Raw genomic sequence first — 21526 nt, 5'->3', positions numbered from 1 at the left:
AATCCTTTAACTCTAGCAGAGCAAACATATTTGGGATAAAAACAATGGCACAGAATTTTTATGAAATCCAACCTAAATGAACATTGCAAAGAAAATTTTGACCTTTCTGGGTGTGTTTAATGCTAGAATAAATACATGAAGATATTGATAATTATTAAGGGTTGGTGTGATGTCTGTAAGCCACTGTACAGGTTATGAAAATGCAAACTGGAGAAGAATGTAATCAAACTTTCAGAAAATGTAAAATAAAGAGTGTGAAGGAAAAGACCAGGCAAATGATGATAGGAAAACAGGGTTCTCCAGAGCAATGTGCAACGATAATTAATAAGGATTTCCTGAGGTGAATAAGCCTAGGCCACAGTCATTCTTGCTATGCAAAGTTCCATATAGCCTTGTTTTACCTCAGTTCATAATCTTCTTAATAACCCATTATATTGGATAATTTTGTGAACATAAACATCAGTGCCAAATGATCACGTTTTGAAGTGTCTAAGAAAATATGTCGGTGATAATGTCTCTTCCCTCTCCTCTTCATTTTTTTTTTACAGGAGATCAGACATTTTATTTTATTTTTTCAAGTTCATTTACTGAAAGTAACTGATTAGACTCTGGCGTCTGACAGAATTTTTGTCTAATTATTTCTCTTTTGTATGTTTCATTGTTTTCTTGACTGGATATTTTATGATGTGTCAGTGCTGTCTGTTCATTTTTATTAGCATCATACACTATTAATGAGCCTATCCTTCATAAACGTTGTTTCTGTTACACTTAAAGCATGAACAAAGACCAGATTATATTCTTGGAGATGTGTGCATGTATAATTTTTACGGTAAATCAAACTCTGCTTACCATAGAGCATCCTGGGGGAGAGGTCATGACATTTCTACATTTAAAGTTATGAGCACCTACAGACCCAACCCAACAGAAGTCACCCTGAGAAACAAGACACAGGCTGTACAGGAGCTACTCATACAACTGATTTCACTCATGGCATAAGAGAAGGCAGAACAGTCGGAGAAGGCTGCACACATAATGAAAAAACCGAAGTGGGACCACGAAAGTCTTGAAAACGGAAAAGAATTGACACAACTGTCACTTAAGTAGCAGACTACCAGAGGAGGAGCCTTGGTGATTATACCACAAATACTAAATATCTGCACTTCTTGCACAGTCAGGAATGCCCAATTCAAATTCATACCAAAGTATCCCAGAGAGTAATAAGAACAATCCAACCATGGTGATGCTAAAATTATCCTGGGGAACTTGTGATTCTGCTTTAACGTACTTTGTCTTTGGCTTAATGTATAGCTTTGACTTGATAAATCATTTGCTGTTTCTTCTTCCTCAAGTCTATCGATCAGAGATAAAAATATACATTTAGCTCCTGGAATTACACATAATATAACTACACGATGTACAGCTTTATTTGGTAGAGTGAAAAATCAGGAAAGAAACCTGCTTTTGTCGCATGGACTTCCTGAATGTTCTCAGGAGCATGGATGGAAGCAGTATGGCACACATGGGGCACCCTGTCTGTTAACTAACTTGCGTTGGCAAACATTAAATTCTGGGGGAAATGATACGATTCAATGTTTCAGAATTGAATGAAAACATATATGATCATAACACCAATACACGATAAATCTTTTAAAAACTTTTTAAAAAACTACATAGAAATTAAAACAGAGAAACAAATAAAATACATTTGTTCATTTTTTCCCTTTAAATATTCAATCCAGTTTACTGACTTCCCAACATTCAACCTTTCTGCAATATTCTCTTACAGTTTATTCTTTGTAAATGTTCTTGTTTGGAAAAAAAAAGCACTAAAAATACACAAACACGAAATCATTTACATTTTTATGTATAGCTTTCCCTAGGATTTGAGCTACGTGTCATTGAATAGTGATGACTTCTACAAATTTATAAATATCTTGGTTTTCTTTGACTGAAATTGGTGTGTTTGCTTCAATTAGGGATCGCAAATTTCTCTAATTGTGAATTTTTCTCTAATATTCCTCGACGTCATTGTGTTTCTAACACAACTTTCATGATGAAAATGGAAAGGAGTAACACGGATACAGTAGAATATGTAACCTAGGCTTATTTTAAGGCTCTATGTAGCTATGCCTGAAGGTAGGATTCACCAAATATTACTTGAAGTTTATATAGTTATCACTATATAAACTTGTGGATTGTATTTTCTCAAGGTATTTATTTTCTAAAATGCAAATACATTAAGACCATCAATCAGAGCATTTGTACATGGTTAGGGGATTTCTGGTAATGCCATGCAGTTGAAAGTTAGTGAATGGATGACAGACTGAAACACTAGTGAGTGAAAAACACATTAGGGTTGTGTACTCATTACAACTCTAAAGACAAATTCTCTGGATTCTTTATCTTATATTTTTCTCCTTGACAGAACCCAGAGATCACAGGTCTCCGTTAGAGGATGTATTTTTTCTTTTATATATATATATATACACATATATATGTGAAAAAATACATGTAAAATATAAAATTTATAAAATATAAATATATATAAAATATAAATAAATTGTGAGATATATATATATATCTCACAATTTATTCACTTTGTATCCCTGATGCAGCCCCCTCCCTTGTCTCCTCCCAGTCCCATGAATTTTTCCTCTTCTCTCCCTATGCCCTTTCCCCAATCCCCTGATAAGGGAGGACTTCCTCCCCTTCTACCTGACCTTAGCTTGTCAGGCCTCATCAAAGCTGGCTGCATCATCTTCCTCTGTGGCCTGGCAAGGCAGCACCCCACAGGGGGAAGTGATCAAGAACCGGCCACTGAGTTCATGTCAGAGACAGCCCCTGTACCCCTTACTAGGAAACCCACTTGGAAACTGAGCAGCCTGTGGGCTTCCTCTGGGCAGTGGATCTAGGTCCTCTCCATGCATAATCCTCAGTTGGAGTATCAGTGTCTGAAGACTCTCCTGTACTCAGGTATTTTATCTCTGTTGTCGTCCTTGTAGAGTTCCTGTCCCCTCCAGGTCTTTTTATCTCCCCCTTCTTCCATAAGGATTTCAGCACTCTGCCCAATGTTTGGCTATGAATCTCAGTATCTCCTTTGATACTCTGGTGGGTAGAGTCTTTCAGAGGTCCTCTGTGGAAGGCTCTTGTCCTGTTCCCTGTCTTCTACTTCCAATGCTATCTTGTTTGCCCTTCTGAATGAAGATTAAGCATCTTCCCTAGGGTCCTCCTTGTTGTTTACCTTCTTTAGGGCTATAGATTTTAGTATGTTTATTCTATATTATATGACATATTTTCTTTCTTAACCAGCTTTCTTTCGCCATGAGAGGCTCCCCAGTAGAAACGCTAAACAAGGTTGTGATAGAATTTGGCCATGCCTTTAATCCCAGCACTCAAGATGCAGAGAAAGGCAGGTATCTGAGTTAGATGCCATCTTGGTATATACTTCCCCACCCCGCTCATGTACATATTTTCAGCTTATTTTAGTTTTCTTCTGTCTGTAAAATTTACCGCAGTATAGTTTTTTACACTGAGTATCTGCAGAGCTTTGAGATAATTTCCACAAAGCCTGGATCCTACCACAAAAGACCAAAACATTTTAGTTCCTCCTTAGGATTCTTTTGGGGCCTAAAGTCAAAAGTGGAAGTTTAATTTAAGTTGTTATTTTAAAAGTTTGTTGTAAAAAAATTATTTCATTATTATAATCTTTTAAGGTTTTTTTAACCTCCCAGATTCTCTGATTTCCATTTTCATATCTGATTATTTCTATTACCTACAAAATTTTAACATGTCAAAAGTCAGTAAACATTGGTTAATTAGTGTCATTTTCTGAAGCCTCATTAGAGACAAAAAAAAATAAATAGACAAAACAAGAAGCAACCAAGGAACTTACCAACTCATTGTATATATCTGCGGACATCACAGAGTTTGTATGAGATTGCTCGACCACACGATGATACAGGTGTTCCTGGGTAAGACAGTTAGTTTGGAGGACACATGCTCCCCAAGGAGTGTATTTGACAACAAAACAACAGAATCATCCCTACTTTAAAAGAAACGAAATGAGATAAACCATTCAATTGAGATTACAGCAGTTAAATTATCTGAGAATATTGTCTGTATTGTGGGCCGTCTGCTACATAATTTGGTTTGATAAGGCTGGAGAACAAATATGCTTTTATACTTGGTAATTATAGGAGAAATTATACATTTCTCCATACATAGTTTGAAACAAGAAAAGTCTTCCCACAGTTTGGGCTTGCTAAAGGAGAGCTTCTCAACTTTGCAAACACATGGAGCTTTGATGAACCCTAAGCTAGAGTCTCAAGTCACTGTCTGCACATGTCTGAAAATCTTGGGAATTTAAGTTCATTTTTCATTCCAGTAAATAAAGTTGATGACTGGAACTAATTCATTTTCTTGTAAATACCCATTAAATGTTGAGATTATTCATTAGCTCATGAGTGTTTTTCCTTTCATATGTCATTTGACATATTCCAAATTGTTGAAGACACAAACTTGCAATCATCATCTATGTTAAGCTTCAGAAATGAATTTTTATTCAGGTAGATGTATTAAGTGAGCAAATACATATCCAAGCTCTGGGGACCAAAGATAATTACAATTGCTTCTTTCTGAAGCTGAAACAATTAGACCATTGGATTTTTAATTCTCCATAAAGAACAATTTCTCAGATATTTAAATTGGTCATTTGAGTTGTAGTATTTCTTTTTTTGAGAGAAGATCATGCAATGGAAGACGCTTCCTACAAGGTACCCCTTAAATACTAGCAACACTGTCCCCTTTTACCACTCTGTCAATAAAGACAATGCAGATGAAAATCAAGGATCTCAAAGTTGAGTGAGTTATTACATTCTAAAAAGTTCTTTCCTCTTCTCTCCATTGCCTTGTCTCCAGGTGATACATGATCAAACACTGGTTCTTAAGAGAGACAGCACTGATAACGCCACAAAAAATACTGTCCAAACACACCTCAATAAAATAATACAATGATAAAGTTTAGTGGAACTTGGCAGGAGGCTACTTACAGGAGCACGGTTGAGTCAAAGTCAGATGCATCCCTTTGCACTAACACCACATTTGAGGTCTCCAACTCAGGAAAGCTGCTTCACCTCAATACTTTCAGTGAGCTTTCAACCTTCAATAAATACAAACAGATATACTCAAAGTATAGTAGAGCTAGGGGACAGATTGGATCAATGTCTATAGATCAGTGACACTCTCCCCCAAGGGAATATTGACATCTGACTTACCTTTAAAACAGTCCTACTGCTATGTGTCTCCTTGCTTTCCCCAATGCTATTTTTAGGCTTCAAGTCTTTCTGTAAATCTCCAAATCTGTCTCAGTTCCATGGTTACTCATTTCCAAGTTGACGGGAGGAACAGACTTATTCCTCAATACTTTGCCTTAGTTCAAGATCTCATGCCTGTCATGTTTTCTCCAATACTTCTTAAGTGCATCAGGTGATGATAAATGCTTTCAGTGCTTTTACTAGCACTGAGCCATTCCATCTCATCAACAGTCAATAATCCTGGGCATTTTTAACAGAGCCCAAGTCTCTTTCCTTAACCATCAACACTGTAAAATGTTTCTCTCAACAGACTAGGTAACGAACGGTTCCAGTAATTAACAGATATGAAGACAAATGTTTAGAAGGCACTTTTACAGAACATCATATTCCTTTATCAGAAAAATCTGATCATAGTCTTACTGATGGAGACCATGACCTCCTTAAGCACTGTTTTTTATCGTTTTGTTTTGTTTCCATTTGTTTTTCTTATTGCCTTTGGATACAATCTCTAAATTTTCTTACGTGGGGAGAGCCTTAAGTGAAATCAGATACCTACTGAGAGCAGTTGTAACTATTGTGCATCTCTTTCATTAGTAGACAATCTTGGTCAGGCTTGCTGATGGCCTCATCATGTTGCTGAGTTATAACAATTGCTGGTGCTTATGCTAAAATATTCTACATAGTGACTTATGGTACCATGGGAACCATTTTAAGAGTTGAAAACTTCTATATTATTAAAAACTTTGTTTTTTGTTGTTTTGGTTTTTGTTTTTGTTTTGCAGCAAAGTTTTTTTCAGTAGTTTCGGTAATGTGGTCTAAGCAGTTAGTTCTGCTGTGAAATCAGCAATAGTTCTAGAAGCATTTGTAGATTACGGACATCATGTGCATCCTTCTCCAAAATCAAATAGGTAAGAAACTAACCCTATGCACCAACATTAATTTAATTAAGTTATAAAAGCCAGGCATGTCTTCTCCTATGTCTTACGGTACCTTTGCAAAAAAAAAATTAACTATTAGATGTATTGCTTTTCCAGATGCCTTTTCCCACCAAAAAGCAAAGGACGTCACAGAAAGTTACACACAGAGACCAAGTTCAAGAGAGTAAAAAATACTGTCATTTGATTTTGATTCTGTAGAAATAATAAGAATATTTTTAATAAAGTCTCCTACAGTATGGTTTGTCCTCAATCATGAATGAATTCTTTTCTCCCAAGAACGAGTTGATTAGTTCAGTATGAATGGAAACAGTATATCACTGTTCTACTTAATTTTCTGTTATCTGCTATCATTCTGCCTGAACCTCAGTTTCTTCACCCTGTCGCAGTGAGTAAAATGATTAATGTAAAGACCTGAGAGTCCCAAGGAGAGTTGCTAAAGCCAATTTTTGGAAATACCCAGGGATGCTACATGGCTCTACTCTACCACATTTAGACGGTTGTAAACTGTGTAGAGGCAAGTCAGTTCCATAGCACTTGAGCTATCCAATCCTATATTAGAAAACTGTCTCATAGCAATGATCTGGCTTTCTACATTTTTTGGTACCCTGGATGAACTTGTTAATAGTGGTTTCCTTCTTCAATTCTAAAAATCTTGGTCCTCCGTTAACTTTCTATGATTGTAAACCACTTTTGCCATATGCATTAAGTTATAAGACCAGAATGACTTCTGAGATTAGTGATCAAATTTGATACCGTGATGTGGCAGGTAAAGGATTTCCTATTAAATTAACAAAGGAAACACTGACAGATTGCTTTTCAGACTTTGATGTTTTTTAAAAGTTAGTTTTTATTTCTTAAGAAGACACCCACTGCACCCGAGCACCCACTGAAAGCTTTAAGGCAAATAGAAGGTTCTGAAGAAATAGGCGTTTGAGGACCATCTCAGAAGTAGGCGGAATGAGTGTAGGCTCAGCAGTTGTTGTTATGGACAATCCGGCACCTCAGGAGCTTGAGGTAGTTGTCAACCTTGTGGGAATCCCTGCGGAAGCAGCGCATGTTGTTGTAAACAGCCAGGTCTCTGGATTCTTTGTCCACTCCCTGCAGGGACGGGAGTTGTGACCAAACAGTGTAGATCTCATTTTCTTTGGCTTTAGGATATGCCTAATTTAAACAAACAAACAAACAAACAAACAAACAGATAATTCAAATTCACGTATTAGTATTTATATCCTTATATCCTTCTAATTATGCAATTCATATTTTGGCGAAAGAACAATGCAACATTTTAGCCAAACTCATAGATACAGGGCATATATGGGCAGGGAACAAAAAGTCTATCAGCCATCAAAGAGTTGGAACCAGGGTATGCAGATATGATTTGTATTGTGGAAGAGATCTGAGTTGAAGGTTGTTATTGTCCGTGTAAAGGGATGGATAACCAGGCCTCCGGTTTTAACAAGGTATGGTGACAGGAGCGTCTGCTTTCTTACTTAAGATGTTTATCTGTGTGAACAACAACTTTGTACATTGTCGCTTCTGGTAGTGCCTCACTTGTCTAACTGTTCTGAAATGAATGGTGAATATTTGGAACGCTAACAATGAAGAGGAATATACGTGCTCCCTTACTATAGAATAATCACTAAGTTAGAATGTAGACTCCTCAGAAATAAATATAATACCTGAAATCAGAGTATTTGCTGCAAGGAGCACTGGTTAATTGTTTTAGTTGTATTTGCATTTCTCATGTGTTTTGATCAGATGTGTATTCTTTCACGATAATTAGAAAAATAACATTTAGACAAAATGGCTATAAAGAAATGTAAAATAATTATGTCAGTATTTTTTATCGGATGATATTTTATTTACTTGATTTTCAGAAAGCTGCTCACAAGCAATGACAATTATTTGAATGCAGGAATTAAAAATACTAATTCAGAATAAATGATTTCAGTATATCAAATGCAATAACATGATTTTTAATGAAAGAGACTCAAGTGAAACAATACATTGAATTAACTACTTTTCTATACATGATAAAATAAGGAACATTTTTTTAAAAAATGTACCCCTTGAGATCTGCTGAAACAATTCTGATGCCCCCACCCTCATCTTTTCAGTCTCCTTTGTATGAGGGCCAATGTCAGCAGGAGGAATTCTAATCTGATTTTGATATTCTTTTTTCTCTCTTTACACTTTAATTCTCTAGTGTTTTAGCAGTAGAAAATCTAACCAGGATTTCAATATATATATTTTCTAAGAAATTATATGTAATTTTGTCAGTATATAATAATGTCAGTTTTATAGTCTGCTTTCTTGTCATTGTGGAAAGTTTAACCATCAGTTCCCAGAAAACAGCAAACCCTTGGTGGATTTGTTTTTTTTATTGTTGTTGTTGCCATTTTTTTTGTTTTGTTTTTGTTTTTTGCTTTTTGGTTTTTTGGTTTCGTTTCGTTTTTGCAGGCCTTAGTTGCACATAAAATAGACATATCACTACTATGCCATCAGGCTTATCCTAAGTGACATGTTGATAGTGCAGAGCACAGTGCTCACAGGTAAGTGTTGGTGACAATTCTCTTCTAGAAGTTTGAATAACAGCTTCCAGAACCATGAAAGCCATGAAGAAGTAAGAGCCTTCCAGGTCAGACCCAGCTTGATTTCTTGGTTGTGTTGGTAGTAAGCACAAAATCTTCAGCAATCAGTTCTTTTTTTTTTTTAATGTTTTCTTATATTCTGGGCTGATATTGAGTTCACATTCCTCCTGCCTTGCCGCCTTCTTCTTCTTCTTCTTCTTCTTCTTCTTCTTCTTCTTCTTCTTCTTCTTCTTCTTCTTCTTCTTCTTCATCTTCTTCTTCTCTACAATTTTATCACTTTGTATCCAGGCTGTAGCCTCCTCCCTCATCTCCTCCCAGTCCCATCCTCCCTCCCTCCTTTCCCCACTATGCTCCTCCCCTAGTCCATTGATAGGGAGGTCCTCTTCCCCTACTATCTGACCTTAGCTTATCAGGTCTCATCAGGACTGTCTGGATCCTCTTTCTCTGTGACCTAGTAAGACCACTTCATCAGGGGAAGTTGTCAAAGAACAGACAACCAAGTTCATGCCTATGACTACCCCTGCTCCCCTTAGTAGGGAACCCCCATGGAGCCCGAGCTGCCCATGGGCTACATCTGAGCAGGGATCCAGGTCCTCTCCAAGCATGTTTCTTGGTTGATTCGTTAGTGTCTACAGGACCCCTGGGTCCAGATTTTTTTGGCTCTGTTGGTCTCCTTGTGGAACTCTTGTCACCTCCAGGTCTTTCTATCTCCCTGTTCTTCCATAAGATTTCCTGCACTCTGCTCAGACTTTGGCTATGATTCTCAGCATCTTCTTTGATACCCTACCAGGTACAGTCTTTCAGAGGCCCTCTATGGAAGGCTCCTATCCTGTTCCCTGTATTCTCTCACTTTCGATGTTTATCCCATTTGCCCCTCTGAATGAGGAGTAAACCTCGAGAAAGCCACACCTGTCAAATACCACAATTGAATTCCAAAATTCAGAGACATTAGAATCTACTGTAATAAAAAATTTGCACTTGCTTTACTAGAAGTCTACAACGTAGAATGCCTAAACTTTGTTCTTGCAAAGGACAGTATTTCAAAATTTGTTTCTCATTGTAGAGATAAGCTTTTCTGTGAATAAGAAAAGTAATGTAGGTTCAAGGGACTTCTTACCTGGCTAAGAATCTTCTCAATTCCCTCTAGAAGACGCTTATTTTGTGCCTCAATCTCTTTGGCTCTTGATATGATAGCATCTGGGGCTTCATGGATGCCACCTACTTCAGTTGCTAGTTGGTACAGGGGGTCATTCCAGGAGTGCACCAAACTGAGTATCAGATTCAGAAGGACTTCCGGCTAAGCAATCATGTTGAACAAAAAGTCAAGTAAGTGAAATACAGCAGAGATGGTTACACGGGTTTTTGTTCATAGCGGCTGACCTAAAACATTCACTCTTGTATCAATGTGCATATGAGTATGGTTTTAGAGGACAAATGCTATAAAATATAAAACAACTATTCATATATACTTTGCAAAAGTAAAACAAAAGATTTCTTATTTAAAGGACTACTTTTCATCCTGTATTCGTGTCTGTCTGTACATGTGTGTTAGTGTGTGTATTTTAGTGTGTGCATGCACATGCACAAGCAGGTGCTTGCACTTGTACTCAAGTATGCATACAAATGTTTTTGGAGGTTAGAGAATCAAGTTGGGTGCTATTGCTCTGAGCACTTCTTACGGTATCTTCCTAGCCTGGAACTTTCCTAGTAGCCTAGGCCGACTGACCTACAGTGTTCACTTTTCCTGCACCCAAGGGTTTTTGTTTTGTTTGTTTGTTTGTCTGTTTTGTTGTTTTCTGATCGAAAACAGAAATTGTTTTTGAGAGTTAGGACAAAAGGTATGCACCACCATGTCTGGCTACATCCATGCTTATGTTTTAAAAGTAAGTTTTGGGAGATAAAGTCAGATCCTCATTCTTAGGTGTTCAATCAGAGGATTGACCTCGTGCAGGAGCAAATTGATACCCTATGGCAAATTGCTCAACCTGGCTGTCAATGAAAATATGCTGGACTTTAAGTCACTAGCATATAACATGAGAATTTTTCCTGTGCTGCAAATCTGTCTAAACAATTGTAGAGCTATATTTTAGGTAATTGGACTGGAGAATTCGATACTATGATGGAGCAGCTGAGAGTGGCCATTGTTACGGAAAATTCTACCAGAGTGGACGCAGGACTAGCCACAGGATTATCATCATGGATTGCTGCAGCCATGAATCATCTGAAGGAATGGGTGGGCATGGGAGCATTAGCAGGCCTTCTGGTGTTGGTCTCCTTGGTTTGCCTGTGGTGTATATGCAAGATTAGAGTCTCACAACAGCGTAATGCAGCCATGATCATTCAGGCCTTTACAGCCATTGAAGCAGGACATTCTCCCCAAGCATGGTTGGATACCATAAAAAGCTAAAATGTTACGCTCAGGATGCGAGGCTAAGCACTGCACTCAGGGTCAGCTGCTTTGGACCCAGAGAAGAGCATGTCTGATTGCATGCAGGTTGATGCCCCAGGTCCCGCCTCTGAGAAAAAGGTATCGGTCGGGCCTGATGCTCTTTGGGTGGATGACACCTAAATGAACATCAGTACAAAGTCCCAATTTATTTCTAATATCAGAGATCAGACCTCTACTCTTGCCTGATGCGTCTAAAACAAAAAGGGGGAACTGTAGAGAGCTGCGGAATGCTATGCCTTAAAGATGGAGCTGGTTTCTGCCTTCCACCTTCCCGATGGTGAGTGCTCTCTGTCACAAACAATTCCACATTTGGCTAAGGCTGAGGATCTGGCTTGCTTCCATGTATGTGGACCTATCTGCATTGCCCACGTGGCACGCTGGGGTTGGCTACCCAGAGGCTATTTAAGCTGTGGGCTGGCTTTCCCCAGGGTCAGATGATTGTTCAAGGTTCCTGAATAAACTGCATTGAAAAAAAAAAAAAAAAAAGAAAACTTAACTGACTTAAATCTTCTTAACCTTTAAATGACACTTTTTATACTAAGATATCAAATTTTTGGTGTTTTGGTTTCCCTCTGAAATTCTACCATCTTCCCTCGCGGTGAGTCTATTTTAACTTCAGTAGTTTTCAGGTCCATACATAATAAACCAAAACTCTGGTGGCACTCAGTGGGTATCGACTCAGTAGGTTCCAAGAGGGCATCAGGAAGGATAGGTGCCACCAGTATCAATGACTATTGACCCAAAACATGTTCACACTAAAGAATAAGATTGATCATTGCATGAATATATTTTTATCTTATTTTAGAAAACTTAAAGATAATACAAAAAAAAAAGAGTATGTGGCTCAAGATGGTACTTTCCACAGTCTCCATGACTTCATTTCTATCACTTCTAGAAGAGTGCCCCATTGGTTGGTAGGAACAAGTGAAGAAAAATGACAGAGCATCATGTGTAAATACAAGCATGCATGAAAGTCCCAATGGAGTGTTGACCCACCAGTGTCTGTCAGCTCACTCCCAAAACCACACATAAAAACCATCCATGATTTGAAACACTTACTGTACAGATGTATCTGAGGAACTCAAGTGAAAATGAAAATGAGGAGTAGAAAGAGATTCAAGGGATATTACATTGAAAAAGCATAAAGGATATGAGGAGAAGTAATAGGAGGCAAATGTTAATAGCAATGTAGGTTCCATCAAATGAAATAATAACACATTGCAACAAGGAATTTTTTTGTGGGGATAAATTGTGCCAATGTCAATAGTATGCTTTGTGGCGTGCCTATCAATAGAGTAGTTTCACCAAATGCTTTATCTTCGTTCTCAGCCTGTTACTTCAGGTTTTCTTCTATTATCACTATAATGTTCATGAAAATAGATGTGATTTGTTAAGTAGAGAAAATGTTGAGTTTGGGATACATATATCATTATATATAATATATAATTTTATAAGCAAATAAAATGTAATGTATCTACAACTATGTAATATACATTTATATATAGTATAGAAATATAGGTATAGATATATTGATTGATTGATTAAAGATAAATGTCACTACCAAACACAAGGTTTGTCTTTGACTTCTTTCTAACATAATCATAGTGTGTGTATATTTTGTTGTATGTTTCAATGTCAATAGTATGCTTTGTGGCATGCCTATCAATAGAGTAGTTTCACCAAATGCTTTCTCTATGAAACATAGTTGTCCTTGTTGTATAGTTGAGCCTCTTTTGGATATATGCCTAGCAGTGGTATAGCTGGATCTTGAGGTAGCACTATTCCTTATTTTCTGAAGAAAGAAAGGAAGGCAAAGAAGTTTGGGAAGAATGCAGATGTAGGTAAATTAGCAGAAGCAGCACTAGGAGAATTTGAAAGCTAAAAGGTGAAGGTACAGTGATCAGTAATGGAGACTGTCAATGGATGGGTTTCCATAATGTAGAACAAACACACCTGAATTTGCATATCTTGCATATGAATGAGCGTCAGCTTATCCATGGTTATAAAATAGAGTTCAAAGTTTCCTACAGGACTACATATGCAATGTCACTGTCATGAACAGTTCATGGCTCAGTTACAGTGTTATTCAGTATTTCACATTGTTTTTACCCACTCTATAATGTGGTATTTATTTTGGCAAATCACTCTTCCTCCTTTTGTTTCTTTCATTCTTCCTTTCTTTGATTAGAGGATTACTATAACTCTGAGCGTTCTAATAACATGAAGTACACCAAAACCAGTGTACTGCCTCAGTTATATCACAAATAAACTGGGGTGAGGACTCACAGGGATCTGCTGAGCTTGTTCCTTATCTTCAGGGGTAGCCAGGGAAGAAGTGGGGCAGTCATTCATTGCTCTGGCAATAAACCCACGGTCCTGGGCATACTGTTTGTCCTGGAAATGATACAAAATTTCCATTAGCAAAGTTTGAGAATTAAAAAACAAAACAAAACAAAACAAAAAAAACGTATAACAAGAATGTTAATTCACGTGATAGACATTTAATTTTTCAAGTACCAGGCATGGGGATAACCTAGAACACCTGCACAGATGTAATCCATGGCAGTTTAGTGTCTAAGTGGGTTACATAATAATGGGAAGAGGGACCTCCTCTGACACAATCTGATAGGCCTGCTCTTTGATCACCTCCCCCTGAGGGGAGAGCAGCCTTACCAGGCCACAGAACATGACAATGCAGCCACTCCGGATATGATCTGATAGACTAAGATCAGAAGGAAGGAGAGGAGGACCTCCCCTATCAGTGGACTTAGGAGGGGCATGTGTGAAGAAGGGGGAGGAAGGGTAGGATCGGGAGGGGAGGAGGGCGGGGCTTATGGGGGGATACAAAGTGAATAAAGTGTAAAAAAAAAAAAAGCCTAACACTTGAAATTAATGAATTAAGTAACCCATTTCCTACTTATGTGTCAATTGTTTTTATATTTTTAAATTTTTTATTTCTTTAATATTACTTACAGTTTATTAACTTTGTATCCCAGCTGTATCCTACTTCCTTATTCCCTCCCAACTCCACTCTCCCTTCCTCATCTCATCCCTGCCCCTTTCCAAGTCCACTAATAGGGGAGGAGAGGTCCTCTTTCATCTGACCCTGTTTTATCAGCTCTCTTTAGGACTGGCTGCAAAGTTCTCCTCTGTGGCTTAGCAGGGCTGTTCCTCCTTTTTTGTGAAGGTGAGGTCAAAGAGCCTGCCATTGAGTTCATGTCAGAAATAGCCCCTGTTCCCCTTACTAGGGTACTTGGATAGTGAGCTACCATGGGCTACACCAGAGCAGAGATACTAGGTTATATCCATACATGGTCCTTGGTTGGAGAAACAGTCTCATAAAAGACCCCTGTGCCCAGATATATTTGGTCCTTGTGGAGCTCCTATCTTCTCCAGGTCATATTAACTCTCCCTTCTTTCATTTTGTTTCCTGCACTCTCCTGAAGGTTTGGCTATATTTATTCTTAACAGAAATGTCTAAACTTCTGTCCTAGTCTGTACTTTTTTATTTACTTTTCTGATCTTTTATAGAAATTATTACTTGGAAAATAAACAATAAAAATACCTAAAATATAAAAATCTTCTTAAATGTCATTTCTCATATTGAAAATAAATGTTATATCACATATTTTGTATGTTTATTTATTTATTGCTTATTATACCTTTAGACTGATATGATGCTTTTTAGTGGGCATTATGAAAATAGCTTTTAATTTAAGTATTTCTAAATCTATATTTTGAAGTAAGTACTAAATTCTTCATAAATATTGAATATAAGTATGTGGAATAATACAAAGTAAGCCATGAAACACCAGGTATACATATTTGAATGATGCCAAATAATGAGAAATTGAAATAGAAAAGTTATTTAACATGTAAATTGTAATTAATATTTAATGATTTGAATATTTTCCTTCATTTTTAATTTATTTATAAAGCGTTACAATAAACTAAAATTAAGTAGAAATTCTGAAAATCTACAAGAATTTCTAGGAAGATTTCTAAAGTGAATTATGAACAGTCAATAATTGAAAGAAATTCTAGTGAGTAAAGAGACCATTATAAATTTATATTTATTGCAAATTATGAGCCACTTCATGTATATGCACTGGTTACTGAAAGTTTCAGTGACTTTGGCCTTGTAGACTGACTCACAGATAGAACCTAAATCCTCTGAAAGGCCTGCATCAAAAAAGGACCTTTCTCTGCTTCTGAACCAGGCTTCCTACTTAAACTGAAACCATGCTCTGAAAGTTTTAACAAATGGCTCTTAACATCTGGGGCTGTTGGAGCAGTGATTATTTTTACTCTCCCTCTTCCCATGTGGTTTAAGTTTAGGTTAAATCTAGCCCATTCAAGAATTTACTACTCCCATGGTGTTCTTCGTCACTGGGCACTTGAAAACACTAAGTGAAAAATGTCCCTGGAGCCTGGACCCACGGATACAGATTGTGAAGTCTTCCCAACTCCAGCCACATCGAGAGCGGAAAACCTCAAGCTAACACTTAAGAACCCAAATTACAAATTATTGAAAGTCATTTCACTTTTGTAAATATTGAAGATTTTTTGAAGTTGTCCTATCCTCCTTGTGCAATTTTATATAATCTGATTTTCTTTTTCCCAAGAAGATGTAACATTTGAAGTCTGGATCGTTGTTTAAGCTGTATCATAGCACAATTGCTGCAAAGACACCCTTTGAAAAGATTACAGAAATGAGTGAGGTACTTACATATTCAATGAACATTTCTGTAGACAGGTTATGGATGTAGTGGGAAAGCATGATCACCCGGTCAAACAGCTCACGGAGGGACATCTGGCAGTCCCCACTGGGACAGATTGGCAGGGGGTGCACATTTTGGCAGAACAGCAGGTTTGAGATCACCATCAGGAGGAGCTTTCCTGCTAAATAAACACAGGAACCCATGTGGGACAATCTATTCAACCGAATAGCTATCTCCAGCACCTTCCATATGTGATTGGATCTGTGGTGAAGAGTCAACATCTTCTGCATCAATGTTTATCCATATATTAACATTCTCACAGCTATATGGTTTGAGGAGGGTGACTTTTGTCATTTTGTATTCATCTCAGAAGTGCTTGTGCACTTTGCAAACATTTTGAGCTTAAATTAACCTGAACAAGTGTATTAAGTCATTCTCTTAAGACAATTTTATATCATGGAAGCTTCTTGATATTACAACCTCTAATAATTTTTAATTTTTAATTCAATGTTAACCACAAAAATAATTACTATACAGACTACTAAATAGCCTATTAGCTGAAAACTTAAAATGTTATTGGTGTATAGTTCTTGTAAAATAGTTCTAATTTTCCAAAAACATGCTTCAAATGTATTTATGTAATATAACATAAGAAAATACATATTTATGTGTATGTTTGTGTATATGTTTAAGGAGACTTGATAGTTTATCTACATGTGTGAGAGAAATTTTCTTTGCAGATAATGGTGTTGTAGCAGTAGCTCATAATTCACAACTAGATAGATATGCTCTAACTCTGAGTACATTTATCTGAACATATATCATCTGAGGGGTTTTAAGTTTGAGATAAGATAAAATAAAAAGCGCCTTTCTTATACTTGCCACAAAAAAAATTTATGTTGCTACTATTTTTTTTTTTTTTCATATGTCGCCGAGAAGGTAAAGGCAATTGGTTAGTACTAACCTCTTTTTTTTCCTCTTCTATTGAAGTATCCGTTGGTTTCAAATTGTCAGAGAAGAGTAAACCAGACACCTGCTATCGTTAGGTGTATTATGCCTGCATCATTGAAGGTTTTGTCGAATTTCTTAGAACTGACCTACATATATAGATATCTGGAGTTGAATCAGGTAGATCCAAGGTTCCTGTGGTCTGTGTCAGTCCAAGTTCTCTGTCTCAGCAACACCAACTTTTTTCTCAAGCTGACTCTGCAGCAGAGGATGCTTCAGAGCATCCATGATTTCCATCCATTAGCTACCAGCAGCACCCTCCATTTAACTTCCTTGCTTCTATTATGCCAGCACAACTTATCTCTTGATGTTATCATATCTCTTGAAGAAGGATGTCTCTTCCACTAGAGAGCCACTGATCTAACCATCTGTTATACATAGATAGGGATAATTTCTAAATCAATGAATATTCTTCTAAACTCCCTTGTTAACTCAAAGACAGCCGCACCTCTGAGAAACTAACCTTGGCATTGTGGGGACTCATAGGTGGAGTGCAAGGTGAGTGTCCTGTCATGCCCCATCTACTTCTGAGGAATGTCAACAAGCCTGTCACCTTTGTTCTGAACCTAGGTATCTCTGCATTTTCCCTCTTTGTTGCTATAAATAAATAAGGGACCGAGTTATGTTGTAAATTGCCACAACTGTCTTGTGTACGTGTTAGTTCTGGTCATGCCATGTCTGGACAAAAACATCCCCCTCTAAAGTTCACTATTCCCCAACCCCCTCTAAAGCTTAAAAATGGAATACAGAAATTTTCATGTTAGACACCCTCATGCCACACTACGACTACCGAGAAAGCCAATTATTCACTGAGCTGCAGCACATACCTTTCTGGGATGACCCCTGGCTGTTCATGGTGGTGATGCCTGCTGGGAATACACTTCACCAAAGAAGACTTTGGAGAACCACAGCTTTCTCAATCGCAGATATTGGCTTTATAAACCTTTGACATCTTGATGAATATATATAATCAGGCATCCTCTTCCCCCTCCTGAGTCATCTATTTCCGTCATTAAGATTGCCCCCATAATTTTAAACATCAAATGGTATTTTATTTCTTATTCATATTCAGGAAGACATATTGGCCAGAAATGAAGGATTTTGATTAATTACTGTAAAAGGAAATGAGAGAAATGCTGAAGGTGAGACCTTGAGCAGGAGAATTTATAAAACTTATAGAAGGTAATTCCATTAAAATTTGCCTTTATTTCTCCAGAGAGTCTACATTATATATCATGGCTTATAACTTAGAAAATAGCCTCAAATATTGTTGTTTATAATTTATTTCATTCAAGATTATTGTGTGAACTAAAAGATTAAAAAAAGCATAAATTACATAACAAGGAGTGTGTATTTAAGCTTGAAAAGGCGGGATTTTCTGTTCCCTTTCACACTCTTCATCTCTTCAAATGTTCTTTGTTTTCTTACATACTATTTCGCCCCTTTATAGTGAAGTGTCTGGTGGGCAGTGTTGGCTGTAGAACATAGTTTCATCTTTTTATCTTTGGTTTTAGTATGTAAAGCATTTTCATCCTTAATGCATATAGTAGTAAACAGAGGCTTAGAGAGACTAAATGCAAAGACATGATGATGTTAGGTATTGGGAGGATTGTTGCTTGAAGAATTGTGGGAAGACATATGAAGACAGAAAAATGTCAGTTGCAATGCATCCAGGGGCACTCAGATCTAAGGAAAACCAGATATCACCATCCCTAACAGTTTAATTGGGGAAGGAGCACAGTCATTTTTAAGGCAAAGTGTACTAATGTGTGTGGGCACACAGTTTCACAAAGAGGCAAGTGCCAAGTGTAGTCATTCACTATTCTGACCATCTGTCTCCACTCACCTGAAGTATATAGTTAGATGAATTATTATGAACTCATGAGCTGCCTGCCTGTTCTGACCCCAAACCACACTAGGGCAAGGTGACAAATTTTTAATGCACTCCAAAGTTCCATCACCTTTTAGAGTTCTTCTAAACAATATTTATTAGAGTGAATAATAATGAAGTTGCTGATGGCTTTCTTTAATTTGGGGATTCATTCATCTAAAGCAGCTTGTGACCTTTAGTTTTGGCTTTACTGTTACTGAATATGGACTGACAGATGAAGTAATTAAAAAAAATCATGTCTTATTGGGTATTTGCCTTCTCTCTTTCAAAAAGATTTAAAAAAATATTTTGCTCCTCTCTCTCTTTCTCTCTCTCTCTCTCTCTCTCTCTCTCTCTCTCTCTCTCTCTCTCTCTCTCTGTGTGTGTGTACGTGGCATATGCAGGAGTGCATGGGTGCACTGATCACTGTGTGTGTGAGTACAAATACACAGAAGAAGGTATTGCATGTCCTGCAGCTAGAGTTACATGTGGGAGTAAGACTCCAGACTTGGAAATGTACTTGGGTCCTTTGAAGAGCCAGTCCATGTTCTGTTTACTTTTGGGCCATCTCTCCAGTCTGTTTTTGCTTTCAGTTCCACATATGTGTGCCTTAGTGATTGTCCAAGTCTGTGCTATGATGGAAACTTAGACATCTTACTAAAGATTACCATCTAGAGCTGCTTTCTTGGCAAATTCCTGAGTCTTCTTCCTATTATGCCTTGGCATAATCAATGTCAGGTTTCAAACTAGAGAATCAAATGCTGCACCTTGCAAATACATCTGAGTGTAGGTTGTGGCTTTTCCTGCATACATGCTTTCAGATACCCTCTCAGACAAAACAGTCTGAATTTTCAAGACATAAAAATATACAATTCTGTGCAACACTCTCCTTTTCCAGAATCTAAAGCGTAAGAAAATCTGCCATAAAATGGACACTGACAACATAATCTTGAAATATAAATGTGTTGTAACTTTGTTGGATACCAGAGAAAGACAAAAAGTGAATTATATCCATTGATTCACTGAACTGCAAAATGGCATATTCATCTGTAAAGTTTAGAGTGTGCCGTCTGCTACTTCTCAGCTTTACATTTCCTGTGAATGAAAGGTCTAAATCACTCAAACTCATATTTAATTTGAGAATTTATAATCCTTCCATATTTGTAAGTGCTTTACATGTTTCTGTTTTCCACTTAATGTATGCATATGCTATTTTACAGATATTTCTCTGTCAAATTGTACTACTAAATGAGAGGAATTAAAGAACATGGACTTATGTGTACTTTCATTTTTCAAAGTTCATTTGCTTGCAGTTTGGATTTTGATGGCTCTTGTTACCACTGGGTTGGCAATTTCTATCAAAGACATCAGTTTGCTTTAGACCTTATATTTCATGTTTTCTTTTGTTTGTCTGTTTTATAGTTTGGAATACTTTTGTTTTTATTCTTCACTTTTTGATATAAAACATACTTACAAAGCATGACATCACCTGAAAAAGTGAATTATAAGATATAACGGAAGACTGGAGGAGGGGAAGAAACTGTTGCTTTAAAATTCTTGTAATAAACTTAATAAATGTATCTAATAATTATTTTAATTTATACTTGTAATTAATTACTTGATAACAAAATAAACTTAATGATAGTTAAGGGTACATTGTTTAATTTAAAATTGTTAAGCAACTGTCTTTCAAAACTTGGTCTAGGAGGCTGCAGAGATGGCTCAGCAGTTAGGAGCATGGACTGTTCTTCCAAAGGACCCGGGTTCAAATCCCAGCACCTTCATGGCAGCTCACAACTGTATGTAACTACAAGATCAGACACCCTCACGCAGATATGCCTGAAAGCAAAACACCAATGCATGTAAAATAAAAATAAATAAATGTTTAAAAAACTCTAGTCTAAATGTTCAAGTTAAATAATCATTGTTTTCAGCATAATAGTCCAGATAATATAAAGAAAGTCTTGAAGAAAGGACCAGTGTCACTTTCTTAAATGGAACTCTTTCCAGGCAGTCATCAAAATATAATACGAAATTACAACTCATTATTTAGGGTAGCTTCAGGAATATTTAAACCTTTTTTTTTCTTTTTATGTATCCATGTTCAATGCTTACTTTTCATAACACAGAGTGATAGCAGCACCTAAATCCTTAGTCTATTGGCAGTCTTGAGGGCATTTGATTCTCAAAACAAACTGAAAAACCCAAAACAACAACAAAACCAGTAGAATTATTTCAAAAATGTCCCTGTACTTTGTGGAATATTTTTCCCCTCCACTTATTTGTCTGCTGTCTTTATTTTGTCCTGACTTCCCTGTTAGCTTCTCCTATAAGCTCTTTGTGGGTTTCTTCTAAACAAGCTATATCTTTGCATAATATTAATTCATAATAGATAACAGTGCCATATTCAATGATAAGAAGCCCAGATATTTAATAAACACCTGGAGATTTATGGTATTTTATTATTTTTTTCTAGTTAAGAGTATGAAATACTTTGTTGTATGCTAACAAAAGTGAGGAAGTTGCTAATTTTCTTGGTTAATAAATTTTTAGTCTTCAGTATTACATATATACACTCGTAATACAGAGTGTACATCTCCATTTCTGATCCAATGGGAAGCAGAGTTTTAAAAATGT

General features: G+C 36.9%; 1 protein-coding gene across 2 annotated transcripts; it reads right to left on the bottom strand.

Moving 5' to 3' along the window:
• Positions 1-7070: 7070 nt before the first annotated feature.
• Positions 7071-17945, bottom strand: LOC110563397 (prolactin-like). 2 transcript variants are annotated; one of them, XM_060372545.1, is made up of 5 exons: positions 17847-17945; positions 16020-16192; positions 13577-13684; positions 9959-10138; positions 7071-7411 (listed from the first exon to the last, which is right to left on the bottom strand). In XM_060372545.1, exons 1-5 carry the CDS (start codon positions 17872-17874, stop codon positions 7220-7222), a joined length of 681 nt encoding a protein of 226 aa, XP_060228528.1. In that variant the 5' UTR covers positions 17875-17945; the 3' UTR covers positions 7071-7219. The 2 variants fall into 2 exon arrangements, with proteins under 2 accessions (XP_060228528.1, XP_060228529.1); XM_060372546.1 differs by having other exon boundaries at positions 16020-16189; positions 17847-17928.
• Between the last annotated feature and the right edge of the window lie 3581 nt (positions 17946-21526).

The sequence above is a fragment of the Meriones unguiculatus genome, chromosome 19 (assembly GCF_030254825.1).
Source record: "Meriones unguiculatus strain TT.TT164.6M chromosome 19, Bangor_MerUng_6.1, whole genome shotgun sequence".
Taxonomy (NCBI): domain Eukaryota; kingdom Metazoa; phylum Chordata; class Mammalia; order Rodentia; family Muridae; genus Meriones; species Meriones unguiculatus.
The sequence above is the reverse complement of the archived record's forward strand: the minus strand, read 5'-3'. Positions and strand labels throughout refer to the sequence as shown.